The following is a 27,967-nucleotide window of genomic DNA, read 5'->3' on the forward strand; positions in this document are numbered from 1 at the left end:
GAAGCCCTGTGTTCAGTTCCTCAGTTCCACAGAAATAGAAAAGGCTAGAAGTTGTGCTATTCCTCAAATAGTAGAGTGTGAGCCTTGAGCAAAAAGAAGGTCAGGGGCAATGCCCAGGCTCTGAGTTCAAATGCTAGGACTGGCAAAAAAAAAAAAACCTACCCACAGACCTTCTCTTAAAAATTTCCCCCCAACCAATGTATAATTATTCAAAATCACCTTCATAGTCACACATAATGGATTCCTATTTTGTCATTACAGATGACATGCTAGTCTATTTCTAAATTATAAACATAACATTTCCTATACAGAATGGTTCTTACAATAAGTATATTGTATAATAGGAATAACTATTTCCATATGTGCTGTATGATATGCTTCTATTGAAAGTTTTTATTTTCACTAAATATTTTATTCTAATACTTGCTTCATGGGAAAAACTGAAATCATCTAGACAAAGGGCAAAGGTTCTGTTGGGGACTTGCAGGAGGGGCATGAATGTGTTACAGCTGCAGCTTCCGACTTGAGACTCCTGGAGACCACAAGTACAAGAAGTGCTCATCAGTACCTAAGCACAGGAAAGAAGATGGGAAATGAAAAGCAACATGGCAGGAGTGAAGTTTCTCTGCACCACATTCCTTCAGCTCTCATTCTGTAGTACTGCTGGTGCCTGGTCTTATTTCTATCCTTGGTCTAAAGACTGAATTCCCTCAGGCAAGGACTAGTTATCACTTATTCATATGCCCAGGCTATTTTATAATTCTAATGCTTGCATTGCATAGATATTTAGTTAAAAAAACGAAACATACTCCCTTCTACTGATGATACACTACCCTGTTCTTTTTTTAGAGAAAAATCTTTTTTTTATCAAAAAATAGCTACCTACATCCTACATTTCCATTTTTCCTCTTCCCAGATTTCAAGCTACTAAATGCTCTGAACAAGTTTCAGTCTTAAATTTAATATATTAAAAAAAACCAAATTCCTGATTCTTCCTCAAAGCTGCTCCTTCTAACTGTCCTTAGCACAGCAACTAGTAATTCATTCTTCTACTGAGTCAAAATGGAATTGTTGATATTTGACTAGGGTTGACAAAAAAAGTGGAAAGTTCTGTATGGTATCATACATACATACTGAGGCCAAACTCAAGCCAAACTCTTCTTCTTCTCAGAACTCATATTAAATCTATCAGCAATGAAGTGGGATCTCTATCTTTCAAACTGTACAGAAATCAACACCAATTGTATCTAAGAGCTCAAATTAAAACTTGAGACTTTAAGTGTAATATGGGAAAATATAGCAAAAACACTGCAACTTATAGGTATAGGTCAGTTTTCTCTAAATAGAATTCCAGATACCCAGAGATAGGAGTAAGAATTAATAAAATGGATATATATCAAATTAAAGAGTTTCTGAACAGCAAAAGAAACAATCACTAGACCAAGGGGACAATCCACAGAATGGGAGATAATCTTTTTCTAGTGATTCAACAGATAAAGGATCAATATCCAGAAATGCAAAGAACTCAAAAAATAAATAGCAAGAGATAAAAGTAATCCAATAAAAAATTGAGCATCGAAGTACAGACAGTTCTCACAAAAAGAAATATAAATGACTAATAGACACATTAAAAAAGTCCAACATCCTTAGCCATAAAGGAAAAGCAAACCAAAATGCACTAAAATTTCATCTCACAACAGTCAAAATGAGAGCTATCAAAGAAATAAATCACAAATGTTGGTGGAGATATGGAAAAAATGAACCCTCATACACTGTTGGTAGAAATATAAACTAGAACAACCACTATGGAGATCTGTATGCAGATTCCTCAAAAGACTAAAAAAAAGATCTTCCATATGATGCTGGCATACTAGTATTGGGCACATATCCAAAGGAAAGCAAATCATTGTACCAGAACGTCACATGTATTTTTGTCTTTCCTTCAGCACTATACAAAGAAGCTAAGCTGACATGCTTCCCTAAAACATATGAGTGGATAAAGAAGTTGTGATATGTGTAATATGTGTGTATGTATATATGTGTGTATATCTTTTACTTTCCTATATTTTTCATAATACTTATTACCATTTAACTCCAACAATATGTTGCCTTATATGCTTATATTTTTGTTCACTTTCTTTTTTAACTCAATGATTATAACCCCCAAAAGTCAGTATTTTATCAATTTTGTTGTTAATATATCCCTGATAATGAGAATTCTTAACATATAGTAATGCTTAAATAACCATGCTTTGATTATCATAAAATTAATTTGTGATTTAGTATATAGCATAGACAAGATTTCTTAAGAGCTACTTTTAAATCACACACACACACACACACACACACACACACACACACACACACACTTCCCTGAAGACAAAATCTGTTAACAGTACAGTTTGCTCATTACTTACGGTGGAAGAAATTTACATGCTAATGCTTCAGGGTCACTGCAAGTTTTAAAGCAGGGAGAAGCACAAGGTTCATATCGCCATTCACATGCTCTCCTGTAAGGCACAGCAGCCTGGATCTCTGAGAAAATAAAGTTTAGTACGTGTACATTTTTAAATGCACAGCCTGAAGACCAGTAGCTCATGACTTGGACCTTTGTATGGACCCTTGTAAAAATGACAGAATTATAAAATTAAAACACTGTGACGGCATGGGAACCAAAGTATCTCATTGATAGGCTACCAAAATGTAAATCTATCTTTAAAGATTTCTTACCCAGAATTTGGAAGAGGCTGTGGAAAATTCAAAATCTCCCTTGATCTGTTTGGTGAATTTTCACATTAATAGAACCATGTATCTTGCATGGAAATATATTTTGTGAAGAGTAATGTTTTAACATTATTCTATTTTTATCTTTGCTACCTCTCTACTTACTAGATATTATTTCTGGCCTGCAATAGAAGATATTGAGACTGAAAGCAGCCTAGTGTCTTGCTAACTTCAAAAACACTAGGAAAATAGCCAGACCAACTGCATGCATTATTATCTCAAATCTGGGGAGAATGCTCTGTCATTTTCCTTCTTGTAAAACTTAACACATTGTCTTGTACATGATAAATGTTGTTTGAAGACCAAAGAGTAAATGAGTAGATTCAAATTTAAAGTTATAGAGAACCTTCCTCAATTAAAACATTCCTGTTGCAAACTCAGATAATAGAATAACACCGAGAACAGTTAAAATAATCTCTAACAAGCCAACTCCAATTCAAGACACTGTTGTGCCTTGAATTGAACTTCAGATAAATAATTCAATTACGAAGAACTGCAAGGAAATAAAATGTTTTGCAAAGCATCTGTGTATCTGGAGATAAGAGTAACCAAAGAACTTAAGTTTATAAGTTCATACATGCTGAGATGATTACTTTCAGAACTAGAGTTCTTAGGTCTAAGAAAACCATGAAAATAAAATTCAGATTCTGATGATGTTATTAGTTATGATTCTCTGCACCACACGTGGAAATGGTAGGTATCATTTCAGTAGAGCAGATTCCTGGAGTCAAGGGGAAATAAAGGCTTAAAAAGTTCAGCTTCCAGAAAGCTCAAGTTAAATCATTACCCTATTCCATTGAATATTTTAAAGGCATGATAATATCTCTTTTTCTGAAGAATAGAACATAGACTCCCAGTTCACTGTGGGTGACTAGCTTTTTGACGTTTCCATTTGCAATTCTAACAATAATGACAGAATGTTCTGAGAATGACATACAAACACAATGAGATAAGAACTTTTGGGAACAGCCTAACCTTTGTCTTCCTCCATCCTAAACAGCATGTTTTAGAAAGTTTGTGCTCTGGTCTATGAATGTGACTTAGTGGTAGAGTGCTTGCCTAGCATGCATGAAGCCCCGGGTTTGATTCCTTAGTACCACATAAACAGAAAAGCCAAAGTGAAGCTGTGGCCCAAGTGGTAGAGTGTTAGCCTTGAGCAAAAGAGCTCAGAGAGGGCACCCAGGCTGTGAGTTCAAACCCCAGGACTGGCAAAAGGAAGGAAGAAGGAAGGAAGGAAGGAAGGAAGGAAGGAAGGAAGGAAGGAAGGAAGGAAGGAAGGAAGGAAGGAAGGAAGGAAGGAAGGAAGGAAGGAAGAAGGAAGGAAGGAGTTTGTGTTCAGTAATGCCAGTGGTATCCAGAGAACAAAATTCACAGTGGAGTGTTTTCAGGGTTCTTCTGTTGAAGGGCACCATGGAGCACAGGTACAGACATGAGTCATCTGCCCTGCACAGATTTGCCAAGCCTTGGAACACCAGCTTCTGTTGCTGCTTGCTGCCTATAGGAAAGTAATAGAGTTGCTGAGCCTGTCTTTTCCTGTGTCATCAGATTATACCTAAAAATTCAAGTTACCTTCCTTTGAGCCCTATTTCCAGGGTAAGAACCCTTGTAGAGCCCTGCCAGTTGGGCTTGTGTAAAACCTCCTGGCAAATTTTGAATATTTGAGGACAGAAACTGTATTCATGAGACAAAAGTCTGAAGATCAATTTGAATTTTCCAATTCAGATTATTACACAACAAAAGGCAATAATAAGCTCTTTTGAACTATTTTGGGGATTATATAGAATTACACAATTTATTTGCAAAACAAGACAGAAATCGAGCACTTGGATTTTTAAAAAATCAACCATGACTTTTAAAGACAGCATTGAAGACATAGAGACTGCTTTCATAAACTCAGAAAATTCAACCACTGTAGATTTCTAAGGCATGTTAGAAACAAAATCAGGTTTCTGATGAATGAGGGAAATTTTCTAGAGTCCAATGGAACCAGACAGCCTTGACTTCAAAAAGACAGAGATCTCTAAGAACTGCATTACCTAGAAGCTGCTTTCTAAGGGGTGAGGGAGATTAAAAAAAAAAGACAAACATTAGATTACCATGAAATATAAGTAGATCTCAAGTCCAGATACTACTTCGGATAATAATTATAACTAAGGCTAAGTTGGTTATTGCTTTTCCTAAGTCATTTTAATGTCTATGTCTATTTAATACTATAGATAAATTAGGTATTATTATTTCTCCTGTCTTACAGATGAATAAACTGAAGGTATACAGTTACAAAACTTACTTAAGGTCATAACCATCTACTTACATATATAAAAAAATAGCTTAATGTTAAAAACTTAATGACTACCACTCATCTTATCAATTATGCATGGAACCTCATTTTGCCACTCTAACGAAACACACCTTCTATGCTGAAGCTACTTGACTGTTTGAATTCTTCAGAGTCATCATATTTTGATGCTTTGACAGTAGAGTCTGTGACTATGATGAAAAAGCCTTTCTTGCTGTATAATTCAAATGCACTGTAGCCAGGGATCCAGAGGCTCTGATGGTGGAAAAATGTGGCCTTCTGTTGAAAGGCGGCATTTGCCTTCCACAGTTCCAAACTGAGTGTGTCATTGTCATGGACATAGAGAAAGTAGTTTGGCCTTTCAGCAGATTCCAAGGACACAAGTGCCAAAGCTGCAAAACATAAAGCAGTATCTGGACAACTGATTGCAGTCTCAGGGAAGGTAAATTGCCAGCATGGTATTATCAAAGTTCATATTATTAAGTGAGAAATAGTACCACACAGCTTGCACACATAATTAATGTGAAGATAATAAGATCTCTCAGAGCAAAATAAAATACTTTAAACACACAGCAAAACAATGTATCTCCTAAGTCAATCTTTGCTAAGTTCTATTTTATTATAAACGTCAAAGGAAGAAAAGTAAATATCAGTAACACGCTTGAGCACAGTTTCATACAAGAAATTAAATGATTAATTGCACATATTTGTGTTTTTAAATGCACACAATTTATAAACAGCTAAATTGGAACAGAGAAGTCAGAAAATAAAGAAGATATCAATGTAGGTATGTAACTAGTTGTACTTTAATATCAATGTGTTCTTAATGTATTGTTTCTATCAAGAGAATTTACTGAATTGAGAAGATTATTTCCTTAATATTGTTTATTTCCCAAATGATGGTCAGATGTTTAATAAGCAATTCGTCCTCCCAAAGTTTTCGAGAGGTATCCTCCTTTTTTGTTATATACTCTGTTAATTTTCCCTTATCTTGGTAAAACTCATGATATAAAAATTTTAACTGAGATGTTTTGTTGATTTTTTGAAATAAGCATTGTTTATATTAGTCTATTAAGGATGGTCTTTAAGATAAGTCGTAAAAGAAGAGCTATCAAATTTAATATGATACTCAAAACATTTATTATGCCATAAAAATGTGAAAGTGACTCAGCTGAGCACTGGAAAATGCAAACAAGAATAAAAGAATATTTATATGAGAAGAAATTGGTATGACAAGCATAAACTAAAATTTTAGACTGGTAGGTGCTTTCAGAACTAAGTTCATTTCATAGATAAAAAATGATTTATTCTAACTGGAGAATTGGGAGCATTTCTCAAAAGAAGTAAAAGCTAAGTAAGATTCATTAAATTCAAGGACATTTTTCTAAGCTTATAGAGTATGATCTGCATGGTTCTATGTAGGCTACATTGTAACAAACTAGGCTAATATCACTGGACCCAAAGGGGACATTACCATACGCAGAAGAGGTATCAAGTGGACATAAACCTCCCAAACCACTAGCGCCACCTTGTAAGCTCTAACAATATGCAGTGAGCCAGGAGAGAGGAGGCTATTTTCTATGCAGAAATATGCACTCAACATTTAACTTCTCTGAAATCAAATCACTTATTTCTCTTTCGCTTTATCCTTTAAATGTTAACTGTCTTCCAAAAATTGTTAAATAGGTTCCATGGTGAAGTTGCGAATGTTTGAGCTATGCTTTAAGACCAAAATACAATCAAGCATTAGCAGTTCTAACATAAATATGGCCAAAAAACACTTTATTTCATATACAAAATAGACAGCTGTTTGATGTGCTAAAATTAGAGTTCTTATTCATAAAGAACCTTCATAAAATATTTTCATAAATGTATGATATCCAAAATTAATAGCAAAATGGATAATAGAAACGTAAATGAAAAACTAGGTCTTATTTTCAATTATACTTACATGATGTCTTCTCTTTGTATAGGCCTGGAGTAATCATAAAATTAAAAAAAAACTTGCTATGAAGGTTACTTTTGGGCAAAGAGAAAATCCTTCTACTAGTCATGTTGGCACCCAGAATAAGGCCACTCTGTCCATAATTTGCCAGCATATATGGCCCTTCTCCAAGCCCTAATAATGTACAAATAAGAGAATTATTAATAAACACAGGATTTTTAAATTTTCTATCATTTCAACAAAGTAAATTTTAATTAAAAAATAGCCCAAAGATACTGAACAATTAAAAATCATCACTAGTAAAATCACTCAATTATTTTCAAAACTAATAGAATAGTATAGAACATGTCAAATATAGACTATGCATCTTGAAGCACAGAATACATAAATACAAATGAAGACGTGTACCTATGCATGTAGACAAGTACATGTAGACAAGATACAAACTTGAACATGTACTTGTCTACATGCATAGGTACACGTCTTCATTTGTATTTATATACTCTATGTTTGATCTATATAGTTGGAAAACTGAGCTAAAGAGAAAATTGGCTTAAGCTTTCAGTCTTAAATTTTTTAAACCTACTTGACTAAGTTGATTCAGCTTAGCTTTCCAAACTCTTATCTCAATAAACAAAAGAAGCTTAGCTGATTCAATGGCAAATATTAAGATAGTCCACTAAAAATCATTCTCCTTAGTAGCACTGTACAAAAAAAAAAAGAATCCACATAGTATACAGTATTTTCCTATTTTGGAAGACTACTAAATTACATTGGTGAAATATGTCTATGCACAAGAGAATATAAGACGAAGTCAAAAGACTTTTTAACTTATAATTGTTTCCTATGAAGCAGAAAACATCTACTATAGTAAGAATTGGTCAGTGTAGAAATAAAACTGAATCTCAACCAAAATAAATTTTCTACACAGCTCAAAAAAGCAGTACACAAATGATAAGTGTGCTCACTGGTATTTAGAAAATTATGCATTCAATTTTATGATCACGAGATCAGTTTGACTTTTATCCAATTTCTGTGTGATCTAATGTCCTAACATAACTGTGTATTGTAAATGTTCAAAGCTTCTTCTGCATAAATATTAAGCTGATGATTAACAGCTAAATATTCTACAGATATGTGCGCATTTTTTGCTGTAGGTTATAGTAATGTTAATCATGTGTGACAGGTTACATCCTAAAAGATGAACAGTATTACACTCTTTCATATTCATCTTTCTCATTTTCATCTCAAGTCTCCCTTCCTAGCCTACCCTGAATGAGAGGAAAGGCAGATTTAATGTATAGGAGACCAACATGTTTCTCCTTTAGGAGTGGGACCCAGGACAAGTAAGATGAGAGGTCATTAGGTTAAAGGGATATGAAGTCAAAACAAAAGAAGGATTAAAATTTATATCACATAGACCAGGAAAGGGACCCACCCAGAGGATGACATGTTTGGGGGTTGTACTTTCCACTAGTATAATGTGGGACACATAGAGCATCTGGGAACACTTACAGGCTATGAAAAATCTTGCTGTCTCTACTACCTAAGGGATAGCTTTCATGGAAAAACAAGAATGAAGTGAAATAAATTTTCCAAATATACTATGATTTATAAATATTTTAGTTTGAACAAAGATGCAAATAACATGTAAAAAAGTAGACCCATATGTAAATTATCGGATACAGCTCCAGTGCAGTAAGATAAATGATAGATAGATAGATAGATAGATAGATAGATAGATAGATAGATAGATAGATAGAATCAGCAAGTTGAGGGCTTGAAGCATCTTCAGGAATGGCTGACTTAAGAATGAGAAAGGAGACAGGCATCAGTGGCTCACACCTATAATCCTACCTACTCAGGAGGCTGAAATCTGAGGACTGTGGTTCAGGTTCAAAGCCGGCAATCTGCCCACTCAGGCACAAAAGTCCCTGTGAGATTCCTATGTCCAATTAACCACTCAAAAACTGAAAGTGGTGCTGTGGCTCAGTTGGTAGAGCAATAGCCTTGAGCACAGAGGGACTCTGGGGACAGCACCAGGGATCTGAGTTCAAGCCTCAGTCAGAAAAAAAAAATGAGAAAGGAGAGAAACAGATGAACAAAATCACCTTTCCTCAACTGAAAATGTTTCTCAGGATCTGAGGAGAAACTATTATCAGAGAAATCCATTTATTTAAGAATATAATGCTTTCAAATTGACATTTCATGTCATACTACCATTTTCATGCATATTTCCAGCAATTAGAGACAAACCATTGATTTTATCATTAATTTTCTACTACTAAATTTCACTAATAAGAGCAATGATTCTTTAGACATAGTGATAAACATAGCCTATCTCATAAAATCATTAGCTTTAAAAATGCATAAAAATAGAAAGATAATAAAGTCCTAGCTCACCTACAGCAAAAGTGACAATAAAACCTTTGAGTTCTAAGTACTATGTCGTAGCCATTTTATATAATATTTGTGGTGAGGATTATTCAAATTGTGTCAGCTATTACTTCTAAATTCTCCTATTTAAATTTCTTTCCCTATTCAATCACAGTGAATTATTTCTGTATTTTCCTTGAATCACATAACATAGTCTCTGGCATGTTGGGGTTCTTTTTTTTATTAATTTATTGCTGTTGTTTTTGTTTAATCTTTTTCATTTTAAGACAAAGTCTTATGGAAAACCTGATACTCAAGATTCTTTTCTCAGCTACTATAGTGCAGAGATTACAGGGTGCACCACCACACACCCAGTGTCTGGCACATATTAAGTAAAGAAAGGTAAAGATGATTCAGCTAGGTGAAGTTATGATTGCTGTAAATAATGCTTTGGTATTCAAGATCAAATAAATTAAGAACAGTCATAAAACACTTTATTTTTTCTGATTAGTATGAACAATCTTCATCATTTTATAATCTCTTCAAACATCTATCTCTAAAATACTATTTTACAAACTCTTACTCTCTTGAATATTTACATACTCCTTCCTTGCTACTCCAGTAAGCCTACCAATGTCTCGTGAAGTTCCTGTGCTCACCCTCTGATCCATTGATACAGCATTATAAATTGAATAGGAACTGGTCTAGAGAATTCCATAAATATTAAAGATTACCCCAAATTATCTTTCTACATAATATAGAGTCTCCAATAACAATATATGTTACACTGTTCTATGCGAGGATATGTTAACCACACATCAGTCCAAGTAGCATGGAAAGCAAATTCACTAAATCTGAAATCAGATAGTTTCCGGGTCTCATTTGATCGTATTTTAGCTACATGGCTTTAGCAAAATTATGGAACCTTTCTGTGTCTTAATTATCTCATTTGTAAAATGCAGACTTAAATAAATAGATAAATATAATAAAATTATAATACATTTCAAATTAAAATTATATTCAGTTAACACAATGAAAGCTACTGTTATTTATACTGTTGCTATTCTTTTTAGAAAAATCAATTTCATTTTAGTCATGGAACCTAAAGGACCTAAAATACCATTGTTTATGAGTGTATCTGGGTATGTGTGTCTGTGTGTCTCTCTGTCTATCTGCCTATCTTGAACACAATAAACAAGAAATATTTTTAAACAAGACATACTTTTTAGATTTTCTTACCTACTTAGAAGGATATTTAAATGTTGGCACATGTTAAACACAACATTTTAACTTCCCTATGCAGGAAAGTAAGAAAATTTTAACTTCTATACTATCCTTAGAAATTACAATTTCCTTAGAAATTATAAAAATGTCTATTAAATTTCCCTGAGTCTAACATAACAAAAGCAACCAAGTGGGCTGGGAATATGGCCTAGTGGCAAGAGTGTTCTTCTTGTATACATGAAGCCCTGGGTTCGATTCCCCAGCACCACATATATAAAAAATGACCAGAAGTGGCGCTGTGGCTCAAGTGGTAGAGTGCTAGCCTTGAGCAAAGAGAAGCCAGGGACAGTGCTCAGGCTCTGAGTCCCAAGCCCTAGGACTGGCAAAAAAAAAAAAAAAGCAACCAAGTGCTAAAATGCTGGGTTTTCTTTTTAATTCATCATATCTATTTCTCTAAAGTTATCTAGCTTTCTTCAGACATCTACAGCAGATAGATCTTCTTTGGCTCAGTAAGTGACTCAATGTGCCTTAAACTGGTTGTTTGGTTCAGATTTCCTGTATCCATTATTCTAATTTTCCATCCACCTGTCAGTGGCCTAGACTGATTCCAGACCCTGACAAAAGTGCTTACCTCCCTAGATCTTCTTACTTGTCTGAGTCAGTTTTGGTGGCTCTGCCCTCCTCATTAAGTAGGTTTGACAAAAAGCAAATTCTGAATCTGCTAGCTTCTGACATTTTCACCAAAGCTTTTATCTTCCTTGCATCTCTGCCTTACTTTTGGCAGTGTATCCTCTCAGACTTCTTAGTGGAAATCTTGATGTTTGGTGTAGCTAAGAGATTTACATTATTACTATCTCAATAAATTCTTATTCTGGTGATACACAGATAATGATTTTTGTCTTGAGCAATAACAAAATAAATATCTTATGTTATATTTACATTTTGTTTCTTTGATTTCCACAGCATAATAAAAATTGACTATAATCACTATGCTGGGCAATAAATCAGCAAAACTGATCCCTCTGAATGAAACTTAGTATGCTTTTGTTAACATCTTTCCTTTCCTTATTCACTGACAACCTACACACACATACACACACACACACACACACACACACACACACACACACCTCCTGGGCTCTAGTAATCACCATTTTCCTCTCTACTTCTATTAATTACACTACTTTAGCTAAATATTATTAACATCAAAGAGTATTTGTCTCTATGCCTGGCTTATTTCACTCAATCTAATACCCGCGAAGGTTGGCCATGTTGTCATAAAAATGAGTAGATTTCTTGATGTTATATTTTAAAATACTGATTTGCTAGAAGATATCTTACATGTTTCGCCACAAATAAATAATTTGCATAACCACTATGCAAATTTGTTGGATTTTATCATTTCAATATGTCTATATGTATCAAAATACCACATATACTCCATACATATGTACTATTATCAATTAAAAGTAAAATTGAACTTAAAATTTTTGAACAATTCAAATTTGCACATAATGATATATATATCTTTGATATACATCTTTTACCCATTAACTTAAAATTTTAAACTAATATTATTTATTCATTCATACTTTTCAAAACTAGTTATTGAGGGCCTTTTAAGTGCCAAGAACTTAAGTTATACAACATTTTTCAGAGAATAAACCTTAATATGTATGCTTAGAAATGGGGGCAAATTTGAAAAGTTGAAGGCTCTTTCATAAAGTTATGAGCTAAGTTATGAACTGTGTTTACAGTATAAATTTTCAACAGCTTTAAACTGAAACCATATCTAATATAATTTGATAGTGATATCATTATTAAAATGCCACATACCTTCATTGTAATATTCACAATCAATTGCTAAAAGATAAAAGAAGAAGTAGTAAGCTACAATAACGTTTATCTGAGTATGCTTTCGTTATTATTTTTTAGTAGAATCTCATATTTGTGTTGGGTCCAGCCTCGATCCCATCCTCCTGTTTACACTTCCCACATTACCAGGATGACAGATGTGTGCTACCACACTCAGAGATTTTTACTTGTTAAAATAGGGGTATCATAATTTTTTCCCCTTGGGTGGATCTCAGCCACCATTCTCCCATGTTCTACCTCCCAAGTACCTGGGATTACAAGCATGAGTCACTATGCCCAGCAATTTACATTTTAAAAGGTGTCCCCGGAAGGGTTCTCTCCGTAGAGTACTCACCACATACAGTGGGTGATCTCCAGTGGATTGATACCCCTTCCTGACAACACTTATAAGCATATGCTGCTACACTAGTGCACAAACATTCACAGTCCCCACCAAGATTACAATTGCAGGTATCTTCATGGCAGTTTTTGGCAAAAGAAGTAACATCGATCTGAAAAATGAAATGAAAAATGACAATTTCATTATGTACTGACAAGTAGTTTAAAACTCAAACTTCTACAAGGAAACTGGCAGGTGTTTGTTTTGTTTTGTTTTTAATTTTTCATTATTTAGCACTGCCACCTAGAGGGTTCTTGTCATTTCAGTGCTCTACAATACCAAAAAAGAGGGAAAAAGGAATTATTAGGCAGGGTCTCATATCAAAGAACTAACAAACAAGTAATAAAAATAACAAATAAATACGATTTCAACATCTGTGGCATAACAGATTTGTACAATTGGAGGCTCTTCATTTCATTGTTGGCATATGTACAGGGCATTATAAGCAGAGCATTTTCTGTTATAAGCAGAGCATTTTCAGTCTGTTTAAGACTGAGCATTTTCTTTTATTTGTTACCATGTTTGCGTTTTGATTTGATTTTGGTTAAAGCATATAAGGAAAATAGTGCCCATCCATACACACACTTGGAGAAGGAATCTTTTGGTGTGTCTATCTCAGGTTACTGTGTCATTTAGTGATACTATAAACTCAAAAAAAAAAATACTGCCCTCATAAAGATTAGGTAGAGTGTAAAGCTAAAGTTACAGTAACAAACCTTGTATTTTGATAGGCTCAAATCCTTTGGTTTAAACATATCTAAGAAAGGACCTTACTTGATTAACATCATACATTGGTTATTTGGAAAATGCACTGCCTTACACAAATCTTCTAAATATTAATGTATTTAAATATCTACAATATCAATGAATCACCTTTGTAAATACAGTCATCTATATTATCAGAAAAGTTGGTAAGTATCAAACTCACAGTGGTAGGTCCAAGTTTTACAAAGTTCTACTTTTCATTTGAAAGTTCAAATCTTTCAAGGACAAGAAATCATCACTTTCCTTGATGACACAGACTTATTCCACTCATTCTCAAGTAAATATCTACCAGATATACCAAATATCTACAGCCTTGTCTGTATAACTACATTTGTCTGGAATTTGTGGTTCTTCTTGTTCTTTAAAGTATAAATGTTGTTCACAGGAAAAGGTAGCCAAGTTAGCTCACAGCTCAAAAATCACAAGACTGCCTTTCCTCAAAGCAACTGGTGTATCTGGATACTCAGCAGGAATGCTGCTAGACTTTTACAAACATGTTAAACTGCTTTCAAAAACTTCTGTAAGGCCTAAAATTATTTTTTGGGAAAGAAGTTTAAAAAGTTAAGTTTCAGAATAAATAACATTCTTAGAACATGCTCGTAAAGCAACTTTAAGTGTGTCACTAGTGATTTTGTTAAGCTATTCTTTGGGTTGAGGAGAAGAAAGTCAAACTGGGAATATTCCCTGAAGACTAACATTTATGCAAGTGGATAGGAAATACATCCCTAGGGCACTAATTGGGTGAAAGTAAGATCTAATTTCCAAAACTAAGCTCAATATAATAGATGCCTGTGGTTCCAGCTACACAGAAGATGTAAATCGGAGCATCAATGTATAAGGCTACAGCCTAATCAAAATCCAAAAAGCTTATCATAAAAATAGCCAAAGCAAAACAGGCTTCAGTCATGGCTCAAGTGCTACGGCACCTGCTAATCAGGTGCGAAGCTGTAAGTTCAAACCTCATTTCCACCACTCCCAGAAAAGAAATAATAACATTTCATAAGATAGAAAATATTATAAGTGGTATATACAGAGACTGTTAAGTCTATGATAGTGAGAAAGAAAGCTAGTCCAGTAACTGCATGACTTCTACAGAAAACCACCATCAAATTGGCCCTCCTGATGATAGTTGAGTGATAGATATGAAAAAATTAAAAAACAACCCCTGGGCAGCTAAGTGATTTATCTCTTATCTCTGTGTTACAGATACAGCAGTACCTCTCAAAATTTGGGAACCTAGTAAAGAATTCACTTACCACATTACGACAAGGAGCAAAGACATCACTGTACAAAATGGAGCATTCTCTCTTGGCATAAGGAAATTTGTTTTGATGAGCCTCACAGGGTTTCATTGCTTCAACTGGATCTTCACACTGTTGACATTTTTTAAGAGAAATGAAAATCTTAAAGAGAGGATTTCTCAAACAGACATCTAGGTAACCTCCCATACTCCATCCATGTCAATGACATCTAATATTCTCATCCATTGAGATAGGCTTTGCATAAAACATCTGCCTTATCCATATATGGTTAATAGTATTTGTCATCTTTGTCAGCAACTTAGTATTAAAAGCATAGTAATATTAGAGACAGAGTAAAAATATATCAATTGTTCTTAAGCGCATCATTTGCATGACAAATCCTATGAGCATGAGCCTTATTCCATCAATATTTACCTCTTTCATTTTTGTCACAGCCTGTCTTCCCAGAAATTGTATTGATTCTATACTGTCTCAACTCCCCTAAGCTCCACTCCTCAAATCTACTTCCTTAAAACTACCCTGAGAAAGAACAGGACCCCCTCCCATTCAGCCTCTCCCCCCCCCCCCCCCCCCCCCCCCCCCCCCCCCGCTTACAGTGACCTCCTCATTGTAAAACATAAAGGCAGCTTGGCAATCTGTGAAGCTTGACCTTTTGCTACCTTTGATTCTGCTAAGCACTTAGCCCTTCTTAAATGTCTCCTCATTTGGTTTCCGCAGCACTATTTTTTTAGTTTGTGTTGCTGCCATTCCCCAACCTCCAGCTCCTTCCTCTCTTTACAAAGTTTTATTCTTTAACATGTATTTTCTCATTCAACACACATGCCATGATTTCAACAGCATAAATATACTGTCAGATTATTATTTCATCCCAGACCTTAATTTTGTATTTCTAAACTGGTCACCTAAATAACTCTCAGGCACATCTCACAACATGTTTTAAGCTGCATTTTTCTCTTATCTGGGATGCATATTTGAAATTTCTGAAGCCAGAAAGTAGGAAACACTGTTAACCCTTCAAAAACTACAATCATTCACCCAAAATGATTACTCTCATCTTGACTAAAATTTGAGTTAATTTTCTTTAAGCCATATATATAAACTAAGGTTTGTATATTTATATTTGTGTATTTGCAGTTTTCTCATCTCCACTAATAATGTTCTAGCTAGAATGTTAGAGCCTTGTGCCCTTGATAGCTTGAAACTCTGTACCTTGCATTCCATCTATTGTCTAGTTCAAACTGTTCACCACAATTATATTGATTTTTTGAAATTCATTTTATGTACCCTAATCTATCCATCCTTACTGCCACTTGTGAGGCAGCTACTGCCTTTTTTTTCTGCTATATTCTTTTCCATAAAATATACCTTCCCACCTCCTGTAATTCTTAAAGAATTCATCCCCAGATCACCTTCTCCAGGAGCCATCTTGGCTATTTATTATCTTGTATACTTACTATCTCTATCTTACTATTATTTTTGTTGCTGGTTTTTTAATCTCACTTACTAAAGTTAATTTAAAACTTCTTACAAAGTATATATAGTTTTAATATTCAAAATCTAAATATGATGGAAACCCTAGTCCTAAATAAATCTTAGTGAATGAACTTAAGAGTAAATAGAGGGAGAAAGGCTAGTCAATGGTTGCTAAATTATAGCTTGGTAAGAAGAATGTGTGGCATGCTATCATCGAATAGTCAAATACCTATGGATAGTGATTTATTTATATCTCAAAAAGCTAGCAGAAAGGATTTGGAAAGTTTTTTTTCATAAGGAAATGACAAATGGGCTGGTGTAATGGCTTACACTTGTATCTCCAGCAAGTTGTGAGACAGAGACTGGAAGATTATAGTTTGAGGTCACTCTGATCAAGACCTCATCTGAACAACTAAGCCCAGTGTGGTGGCATAAACAAATTATTAGGTCAAAGATGTAGGTAAGAAGATCAAGATCCAAATAATTTTGTCTCTTTCAGTAGATATTAACAAGTAAAATCATCACTTTGATAGTAAATAAATAAATTTTTTTTTTTTTTTTTTTGGCCAGTCCTGGGCCTTGGACTCAGGGCCTGAGCACTGTCCTTGGCTTCTTCCCGCTCAAGGCTAGCACTCTGCCACTTGAGCCACAGCGCCGCTTCTGGCCGTTTTCTGTATATGTGGTGCTGGGGAATCGAACCTAGGGCCTCGTGTATCCGAGGCAGGCACTCTTGCCACTAGGCTATATCCCCAGCCCGATAGTAAATAAATACATTTTTTTTCTTTTTTTTTTTTTTTTCTCAAATTTTTATTTTCAAACTGACGTACAGAGAGGTTACAGTATCATACGTTGGGCGTTGGATACATTTCTTGTACTGTTTGTTGCCTTGTCCCTCATGCCCCCCTCCCTCCCCCCCTTCCCTCCCCCCCGCCCAGTTGTTCAGTTCACTTACACCAAACAGTTTTGCAAGTATTGCTTTTGTAGTTATTTCTCTTTTTTTACCCCGTGTCTCTCGAATTTGGTATTCCCTTTGAATTTCCTACTTCCAATACCAGTAAACACGGTTTCCAATATACTCAGATAAGATTACAGAGATAGTGTAGGTACAAACATAGGAAGGTGATACAAAACATCATCAATAATAGAAACTACACATTCACATAGGACGTTGAAAGTAGTTATAACTGTGATATATCACTTGTTTCCATATCATGGAGTTCATTTCACTTAGCATCATCTTATGTGTTCCTAAGGGTATAGCTATTGGGCCTTGTGATGCTCTGCTATGGCTTGCCTAAACCTGTACTAATTATTCCCAATAAGGGAGGCCATAAAAACATAAAATCTTGGTATTATATCACACTGAAATACACTGCTTAATTTTTACAAATTAAGAGATGTTTAAACCCACCTTCTGTTTATTTTTTAAAATATATTAATAAATGGTAACAGTATTTTGCAAAGTACCTAAGTAAGTAACCACATGGTTGGCAACCAGTCAGGAAACTATCATTTCATAACACTATCCATTAAAAGCAACATTACAAGTTATGGAAATAAGTGATTTATCATTGTTGTTGTTATTTTCAAAGTACTATGTGAAACTATGCCTTTTTCTTTTGTTGCTCTTCCCTATGGTTTTACCCATGATCTCACTGGAACTGATTTTGGTACCCTGAGAACATCAAAATGTAGAGACAAAGGATAATAGGCAAACCAATGCAACTGCAATTCTTATAAGACAATATGTTGTAACCCAACTGTACAACTCAGTGGGGTAAAATGGGGAGGAGGGAAGATGGGAAAAAAATAAGGGAGGAGGTAACAAATTTGATAAGAAGTGTACTCACTGCCTTACGTATGAAACTGTAACCTCTCTGTATATCACTTGACAATAAATTAGAAAAAGAAAATATCCAAGGAAAGTATTCTATTATTAATATTATTATGTATATTAAAATATTGTTTTATTTGAAAATACATATACTTAAACTTACCTGTCCTAATGCCCAACTATCTCCAAATACCTGAGCATTTCGTACTTCCAAGTTATTAGATGTGGTCATATCATTTGAAGTACATTTGTCAAAGTTTCCACACAATCCTGACAGTTTATTCTAAAGTAAAAGATAAATACTGTGAAGTATTTTGTATTTAACATTTACAGACTTACTCATATCCACAAAGTTTGATAGATTAAAATATACAGATAATAACTATAAAAGCAATTATCTACAAAGAGAAATAAGTTGAAGAATACTGATTTTCTTACCTGTTTGGTTATAACTTTGATTATTTGCCAACCTCCAAATCTTTTACTAATTCACAGTTACAAACACTTTAGAACTGATACTACTAATCATATGAATAAGTCAGAGAAAGTATAATCAGGCATTACTATATACACATATACATTGTGTAACTATATAATATATAGTATAAGTATATATGTTGTATAAGTATATTTGCTTATATATACTTATAAAACAAACTTAAAGAAATATTCTGAATGTTAAGCAAAATACAGAAAACTGATTGCAACAAATAAATCTAATTGGACTACAATCAAATCACCTAACAAAGCCGAAGGACAGAGGAAGAAAAGTGCTGACCTTGGAAAATATAGTTAGGTGAAAGTAAAAAGAATCAGAATTCACAGAGCACTGGATTCTATTTTGTAACATTCTTCACAGGGATTTGTTAATAACTCTGAAAATATTTCATTCTTATTTCTATCAAACATCAAAAGATGAATGTAGTTTCATCTCATACATCACCTGCATAGATTAGGTTGACTTACTTTCCATTGTGGTCCCACTTTGATATGGACAGTTGTCTTCTGATCCCAAAGAACAGTAACGTCTTCCTCGGGGAAGAACACCACCATGTAGTACCCAGCCTTCCAAAGCTGGTAGGTTGGTTTATTTTCTAGAAAAAAACCTGATCGTTTCTTCTAAAAATAATAATAATAATAAATAAGGGTATTCTGCTCTCTAGCCAGAATGTATAAAATAAATCATATCTGCCAATAACTACCTATGTACTAGCATTTTTCTTGGTCATGACTTTTCTGCGTTCTGTCAGAAAGACCAAAGACATAAAATAGGAAATCCATAAGACTGATAATCAGATGCAGACTAGTAGAACAGCTCAACATAGACAAATGTGCAAAATTAAAATTTGTATCAGTTATGGAGAACACAAAAAGCATGGGAATGGCCTGGAATGAGAGAGAAAATGAGTACCCTCAAAGGGATTATTAAAGTCTCTTGTCAAAGGTAGGATGGGAATTGATCTGTAAGCTTATACATAGGAAGGAATAGCTGGGGATGATAATGAAGAAAAAGTTCCCCTAATAGTCTGATACCTTTACATCCATAACAGAGTAACCACCCTTGGTTAATAAAGTGTAAGGGAAATGACAGACTACGGTTTGTGTAGTTAAAGAAAATAATATGCATGCTAGAAAACAATGTCTATGTACATTTAAAGAAAATAATGTATATGAAAAAGTAGAGAGACATTAAAGATGAAATACTGTGGGAAACTAATTCAGAGTTCATTTCTCAGAGTGAGAATGTGAAAGCAAGGTATGCACACAAATGTAAATATATTGACTATGACCTTGAAATTAACCCAAATAATAGCTTTGTAAGTACATGATTGTGTCAAAATAGGCAAAATTAATTTATCCAGAAGCAGAATAAAAATGCAGAGGAGATATGAAATTCTTTCCTCACTTTTTTCCCCAAAGTAATAACAAAAACATAGCTTGAGAATATTCTGCTGCAGTGGCTTTTAAATAAATATTTCAAAGTACAAATGAAATAAACCTAGTTATATCCATAAGGAGCTTTCAGTCTCTTGTGTCACGGCTGTATTTAAATTAGGTACACAGTACTGTATTGTAAAGAAGATACGCCTGCATGCATTGCCAACTGTTTCTACCTAACCTCACATTCTTCTACTACTCAAACTTTGCTGTATTAACTAGGCTCCAACTAGACTGCCTTTCTTTCTGTACTTCCTGTTTCCTCAACCTTAGGCCATTTCAGTTCCTCTTGGTTTTCTTCCTGCTAGGTCTTTTCTCCCGGAAAAGTTGATTTCCTTATTCATATCAACTCCATCCCACCATCCCACGTTGCTCCCTCCTCAGGAAGGCCTCCTTCATGGCCCTCAAAAATCTCTCATTTCACTGCTGCAATGGACTGGATTGGTAGGCATTTAGCCAGTCAGTGGAAGAGATACATGTACAGTGAGGGGTCCTGCCCTTAGCGTTTAATGCTCTATAGTAGTTGCCATGTTGAAATTCTAATAATTTTCCTCTGAATCGGTGCTTGATAAGCACAGTCCAACGGCACAAAGCGTACATACCAGTGCCTCAGAGTATCCACTCATGTGCCTTTCCTTTTCCAGTTGTGGCCCCATTTCCCAGGACTGGTCCTCAGCTGCCTGCTTCTCTGCCCCTGCCCAAGGACTACATACTCTAATTGACTATGGTACAGAGACCCGGCAAGGGGAGGTGGGGCCCATGGACTCCATTGCCTTCAAGCAAAACCCTCAGCGCTGTGTGGGTCAGCACTCTCCTTGGGAGGAACCCCTGTGCCCAAGAGAGCATAGATTTAAATGTGTTTTTTTAAAGAAATGTTATGACAGGTCAAGAAAAAACATGAAACAAATAAGTTTTGTTGTTGTTTTCTTTGTAAAAAAAAGGTTTTTGCTATAACAAGTGAACCCACTTTTTTTTTTTCATTTTGGCCCTACAATGTGTGTAACCTGATCTGCCACAAAGGTACTCTTTGCCAGAAAACCTATTTTAAAACCTTTTTTTTTTCATTACATTTAGTAGTAGCTAATAATTAAACTCATCTTTGATATTATTGTCTTTCCTTAGAGGTTGGTTTTAAATTAGTTATAAAGATGCAAATGATTAGACGGGAACATTGCTGTAAGAAATAGTCCTTTTGCTCCAAATGAGCAAGAATAGAAAGTTTTGCTTCATATGAGAATTATAGCATTTAAACTAACTGTGGTGATTTGGAAAGCTATGTTAGAAATGTGAATAATAAAAACATGTATAATTTGGATAAACTGAACATATATTTCTTTCATGTGTGGTTGAATTAGGACTGTGTATTTATATTCAAAGAACTTAGTTTCCCCTTTCCCTGGATAAACCATTTATTTTCCATAAATAAATGGTAATTATTTTTACTTATGAATTTTACGTATATTCTTGTATAAATATCTATTAGTAGGGGATTTCTTAGGGCCAAATTAGTTTTGCAACTTTTCTTACTCTAACTTCATTGTTTATATCCTATCTAAAGACAATTTATCAACACCCACATAGGGTGAAAATTGGAAGTTGAAAATTATACAGAGCTGTAATTAGCACTTCAAGAATGTGTCAAACTGTATATATATGAGCATATACCATTTTCTCTTTTGGTTTATAAGCACTGTAGTCATAAAGACAGCTTTCACTTACAAATGAATGTCCAGCTGATGGCTAGAACAAAATCCTGTAATTATTTCAAAAAGATGTCACCATGACAGAAAAAGCTCTGTTTTCTGGTTATTTCCTGTTATGGTTCTTTCCTGGTTGCTTTTAATGTTTCTACCTGAGATATAAGCTATGTTTTCAAAAAGTGGTTTTCCAATGTTAGTAGGATAATTTGAGGTACATTAAAGAATATTTAATTGAAACCATATCCATTGCAGTTACTGAAGCAGAACGTGGAAAGCCGCACATATGAAAATATTGCAGATGGATTTATTTACTTATTTATTTTGTTGGTCAGAGTTCTTGAACTCTGGGCCTGGGTGTTGTCCCTGTGCTCTTCAGCTCAAGGCTCTATCACTTGAGCCACAGTACCACTCCTGATTTTCTGGTGGTTAATTGGAGGTAAGAGTCTCTTGGACTTTCCTGCCCAAACTGTCTTTGAACCATTATCTTAAGAGCTCAGTCTCCTGAATAGCTAGGATTACATGGATGAGTTATTGGCACCCAGCTGCAGATGGTTTTAATGAAGATTTGCATGCCAAACTTATAGAAATGGTGTTCTCAGGCCTTGAAAAAGATTTATTTTTAAGGGACCATTTATCATATCATATATAGTAAGCCTGCCTTACAGTTTTGATCACGTGTGATAAAAATTAAATAAATTTTCAAACACAAAAGTTATAAATTCCTGTGTGTACATTGTGCAGTTCATTTGATAAAGAAAATCTCTCTGTTAGTTCTTGATTGTCTTTAATTCATTTTGTGATCTGTGAAGTGCTCCTTTGGCCTTAATTTTGTAAAAATACATTAGGAATCCAAAAGCAAATGCTGCCAAAAAAAAAAAGCAAATGTGATAAAGTAAAATGTTAAATTTTTTTAATGTAAGTAGGGTTCTTTTCTTCTCACATTTTTATTAGCATTTATTAGCTGTATGAATGGGCTTCATCTTGACATATCTTGTAGTAAATTGTATGTATGTATGTATACAACTGACCTTGATTAGAGTCACTCCCTCCATCACTCTCCTTAATTTCCTCTCTCCCACCTTCTAAACTGAGTTCAGCAAGCCCTGTTGTTTTATTTTAACACATGTACATAAATTTCTTTAACTGTATTCACTCTCTACATTTGCCCTCTTGGCTCCCACTAATGTCTCACATCTCTAACCAGAATTCCCTGTCATTCTGAAAATCTAGATTTGTTGAAAATATTTGATGTGTTGTTTTGTCCTTAGAAGAAGTGGAGCGGCTTACTGGGTAAAATTTTTTTGAATGACAGTGCTACACTCTATGTATCCTATGAATTCAAGTCTTTTTTTTTCCTCTCAGCAGTACTTTCCTGAAAGAGAAATAACCATGGATGTCAATTGTCTACTATGGTTCCCATTTCCAAAAGTTCTTGAAGTTTGAATGTCTTATGTTACTTAAAGACTACCATAGTGCGGAACGAGCCCCTTTACAAACTGTTCTTGATCCCTCCCTCATAAGTTAGAGTTGAGCTATCCCTCCTTGAATCTCTTCATTTCTTATCTGTCTTTCACCTATTATCCCATATTCTCTGCTTAAACCAAACCACTTGCACTTATCCCTACACTCCAATTTTGTGTTCCAACTGTGCTTCCTTAAATATGACCATTCTCTACTATCATTCTACTTTCTGTCTCCATCTAGCCAGTACCTACTTATCCTTTAGGATGTAGTTCAGATTGTTTCATTCAGAGCATGTCTTTTGAGCCTTCAGAATTAAGAAGGATAAAAGAGAAGAGAACAGTTTCTTGAAATCTGTTATTTCACATTTCATTATCATGAAAATCCACACTTGAGCTCAAGATTGTGATTTGATAATCATCAAAAATGTACAGATGGGAAAGAAAGCTGCAGTTTGAAGAACTTATGAAACTTATCTAGCATGACACAGCTAATAGGTCATAGAATAAGGGTATTAAGTCATTACTATCTCCAAAATTACTATCTATGCTCTTAACAACCATCCTAAACACCCAAATTTGCTTTAGATATTCTCAGAAGTTCCCATAATAGCCTTCGTAGACTCTTGCCATGGTACACCATGATGCACATCTTTATTACCTGAACACATTGTGCACATAAGTGTAAGTTAAAGACAAGTGTGGTTCACAGTAATAGTCTCAATACTTAGAACAGGTTTTGATATACAGAAGATATTGCAAATGAAAGAAATAATGGATGAAAGTCATTCTTTTTTAGATTTGCGTGGGCTATAAGGATACAAGAATTAATGAAGGAAGTTATAATCCCAGTTATTACACAGTTCCAATATAATCAGCAGAGATAATCAATCACACAAGTAACTTCTCCAAGGACTAGTACATGATGTAATGGGGTACTTGAAGGCATAAGGAGTGGCTTCCTGAAGAAGGGAAGACATGGTGCATTAGAATATGTCAAATTGAAAGCCATAGCCTGGTAGAAGCAATGATATTCCAAGAAGGACTAAAGGTAAAAGATGTAAATGGGGAAGCAGTGGGGGGAGCTCCGAGTTCTGGAATGTGAGTTTGAAATCAAGATAAGAGATGACACAGGAAGGTGAAAACCAGCTGCTTTGACATTGTAAGAGCAATGAAAAGGCATCTGAAAATTTTGAAGCACAAGTCTGGGTTCCCATTTTAGAAGTTGAGAGAGATGGGGGAGAATGATGGAAGGGTTGACATTGATTAAGACACAGCGTATTCACAAAGTGATAGGTTGATGTGAAAGCCTTTGGTACAACTACTTGAAGATAATATAAAATTTTTAAAATAAAGAAAACCACTCTAATTACAGTATGTAAGGATGGATTAGAGGGGCTGGACTAAGACTGGAGGTCAGATACAGCTTGGAGGTACTGAAGCAGCCTAAGAAGTTAGTGTCAATTGATGATCATGAAAATTAAGAAAAAAATGGGGATATGAAGAAGTGGAGTATAAACACAACAGATGAGTAATGTGTGATTAAAGTTACATCAAATGACAAAGATACAAACATCTAAATCTTGTAACTGAAATGAACAAATATGAGAAATATTTCATTCTATTTTTAGTATCCTTAAGACAAACTAAAATGATCCTAAAAGAAATAATTCACTAACCTGTTTATAAGGAGTATCATTCAGGTATATTTCAGTGTCCCCAACCGAAATCAAAACACTTTTAGAACAAACAATGTCATTGTCAAAGCACTTCTTATTCTGGGAAATCACAGATATATCTGAATCATCTGTACTCTGAAATGTCAAAGACATTTTATTAATATAAACATTCAGTATACATAACTTTTATTTATATTAACAATCTTAAGATCTAAATTTATAATGGGTTATAGTAGAATTGAAAAGTATTCTACTTCTAAAGTCAACATAAAAATTATCTTAATCTAATAATGCAAAAATATTTATAAAAAATTGCTCAACATTTAAACACTTGCTTCTAAAAGCACTACTAAAATTTTGTTCTAGCAAAGCTTTTTACCCATTTTTAACTCATTTATCATCTATTATCATCATTTTCTTTATCAACAAATAACCAGCAAGTTAATCAGACACTGAAGGTAGTCAGAATAATTATTGTCAGTAAAATCAACATATATTGTCCTTCAACTTAAAGAGTTTACAGGCTGATTTTTCACTCAAGTTAGAACTGAAGTAGATACAAATATTCCTTACAGGTGTTTATTAGAGTCTGATATATGAAAGGACATTTAATTCTTATGCTAACTTTTATATTTGTTTTTGAAGAGATTTTACAATTCAGGAACCAAGTTAAGAAGGATAATTGATCATTCTACTTTTCCTACATAATTATGTGCAGAGACAGAATTCAAAACTCTAATCTGTTTTTGGATTGTTTTTATACCACTGGTGAAGAAATTAAAGGTGATCTTGCAATGTTTGAGGAGAAAAACCAACATCAGGCCACAAGGAATCTCTACTTTGAAACGGCATTATTTAGCACCCACAGGCTAAATCTAAGCTCTGTTTAGATGTCCTCCCCCAACTTCATTCTCTATCCACTAGAACGTGCTCCAAAGAACCAGTTCTTAATTTTGTCTCCCAATTTCACAGATGGTTACTCAGATTCTGAAGACTTCTAAAAGTCATTTTAAAGTGTTGCGTTAAGAACTTGTATATTTTATTTTTAATCATCAAATGACAATCTGCCAATGTATCTGTAAAACATTAGGGTGCATAGAAACAATGTGGAATGATTAATAGATTAATGATGTCATTATATATATGTATGTGTGTATATATATATACACACAAGGAGATATATATATATATATAAAACTTTTCTAGGAAGAATGTCCATGAGTTTCCCTCTTATGTCCAAAATTATCTTTCTCTACTCAAAAGTTGGAAGCTACCACTCGACAAGACATTTCGTTAACTTGAGGAAGGTTAATATTTCATCAAAAGAGAGGGAAGGAATGTGATGTTTCTCTTTGGACCAAATGTGCAATTTTCAAAGATCCGTGTCCATTTCCTGATGTTTTTCCATTGTGAGATACATGGAGAAAAGTATATTTTCATTGTGTTAAAGGCTATTAAATCCTTAGAATTCAGACAGGCCTTCATCTAAATTCTTCACATATAGTTTCTCACATCATTGGAATATGAACACTAGATCAATATGTTTCCTAGTTCAGCCACGCTTTTCCTGACTTATTAGTAGTTAATTCAGCCTAGTGCCCAGAGGATAGGTTTTCAATGAATGGTGTTGATAGAAGAATTAATATGTCTCTCTGTGACTCATTTTTCCTTGGTAGGTGCTGAACAGTTTTGCTTCCTCTTAAACAATTCTTTCACAAAGCATTACTGAAATTTTGAAAAGTAGAATAATAAGAGCCATTAAGATGATTATAGCATTGTGCAGCTCAAAAGAATAATACCATGCTTTATACTTTCATGAATGGCTTTCAAGGAAGAAAGAAAGCATACAATTCAAAGATTTTGTTTTGCTCTTCCTGTTCAGAAGAGTTATTGTATTAAAGGATGAGAAAAGCATGCTGCAAAGCTTCTATTGCCATTAAACTTCTATTCTTATTCACCAAAGTGCTTCAATGTTAGCTCTATTTTTCATGTTAAGTTAAAAGTGTCAAGAAATATTCTGTTAGATGGTATTTCTTATACTATCATGTTTTGCTGACAGAAATATGAAACAACAGAAATGTCTGAGAGTTGTGTTTCAACAATTTCTATTTCTAATCTATTTCAAGTTAATATTAGGTTTGGAAATAATGCCAGAGGGTTGCTAGGCAACATAGTGAGTAATTATTACAAAGCCAGAGGAAAATGGTCAATATCAGTTTGTTACATGAGCTTCTCAAACCTTTTATTCTCTTTATTCTGAAAGCCTTGATAGAGGACATTTCCTATTACTGATACCAAAACTTGAACTGTCAGTTCCTGGCAAGGTGCATATTAATCATTGTAGTTAATGTCAATCTCAGTACTTACTCACATGACAACCCCAATCCCTTTAAAAACCTCTGCAGACATGGTAGCCTATGGATCAATAAGTAAAAAAAAAAAAAAAAATCTATATCTTCAAGGAATTAAGAGACCACAACCTACCAACAGTTTTGTAGAGGAAACACATATTGGAATATGGAAATTGTGGGGCGTGGTGTTTTAAGAAACTTAAGGTAAAGTGGCACCAAAGTAGACAGTGTGATCATGGCGGGGAGTGGGGTGTGTGCAAAATCAGTGCAGCTGCATCAAGGAGACTTGAAGAAGGAAAAAAACAAGAAATACTTAATTGGATTTTGCATCTAGGTAGTTGTTGACTTTTTATGATGTTTTTATATGAGATTTTTAATAATGTAGAAAATAGAACTCTCCTCCACCTGGAATTTGTAATCAACAAGAATAGGAAAAAGAGGAAAGAAAGCTAGCAACAAGGAAGAGACACTTGAATCCCTGCTCACAGAGGTGACCGCAGGAAATAAATGAATGATGCTGGCAGCCATCCTATGTCCTCAAAGGAAATACTGACTCTCTCAGAAGAAGCAGACTTCTTTCATGGGAACTTTCTTAGCAGATTAAGTATAGCAAAGAAAACTGAGGC

The 27,967-nt window shown here is 34.4% G+C and overlaps 1 protein-coding gene across 2 annotated transcripts in view; it reads right to left on the bottom strand.

The window, feature by feature from the left end:
* The window catches only part of Otogl (otogelin like), a 123,791-nt gene that overhangs the window by 38,302 nt on the left and 57,522 nt on the right, over nt 1–27,967 (bottom strand). Inside the window, exons 26-34 of one of the 2 annotated variants that reach the window (XM_048359001.1) lie at nt 24,991–25,125; nt 19,180–19,329; nt 18,377–18,496; nt 14,901–15,017; nt 12,835–12,991; nt 12,462–12,488; nt 7,032–7,199; nt 5,194–5,472; nt 2,418–2,535 (exon numbers count right to left, since the gene is read on the bottom strand). In XM_048359001.1, the coding sequence (XP_048214958.1) occupies nt 2,418–2,535; nt 5,194–5,472; nt 7,032–7,199; nt 12,462–12,488; nt 12,835–12,991; nt 14,901–15,017; nt 18,377–18,496; nt 19,180–19,329; nt 24,991–25,125 (1,271 nt within the window). The remainder of the gene's footprint in view (nt 1–2,417; nt 2,536–5,193; nt 5,473–7,031; nt 7,200–12,461; nt 12,489–12,834; nt 12,992–14,900; nt 15,018–18,376; nt 18,497–19,179; nt 19,330–24,990; nt 25,126–27,967) is intronic. The other variant, XM_048359009.1, reaches the window with a different exon arrangement.

This window comes from Perognathus longimembris, chromosome 1, assembly GCF_023159225.1.
Source record: "Perognathus longimembris pacificus isolate PPM17 chromosome 1, ASM2315922v1, whole genome shotgun sequence".
NCBI lineage: Eukaryota > Metazoa > Chordata > Mammalia > Rodentia > Heteromyidae > Perognathus > Perognathus longimembris.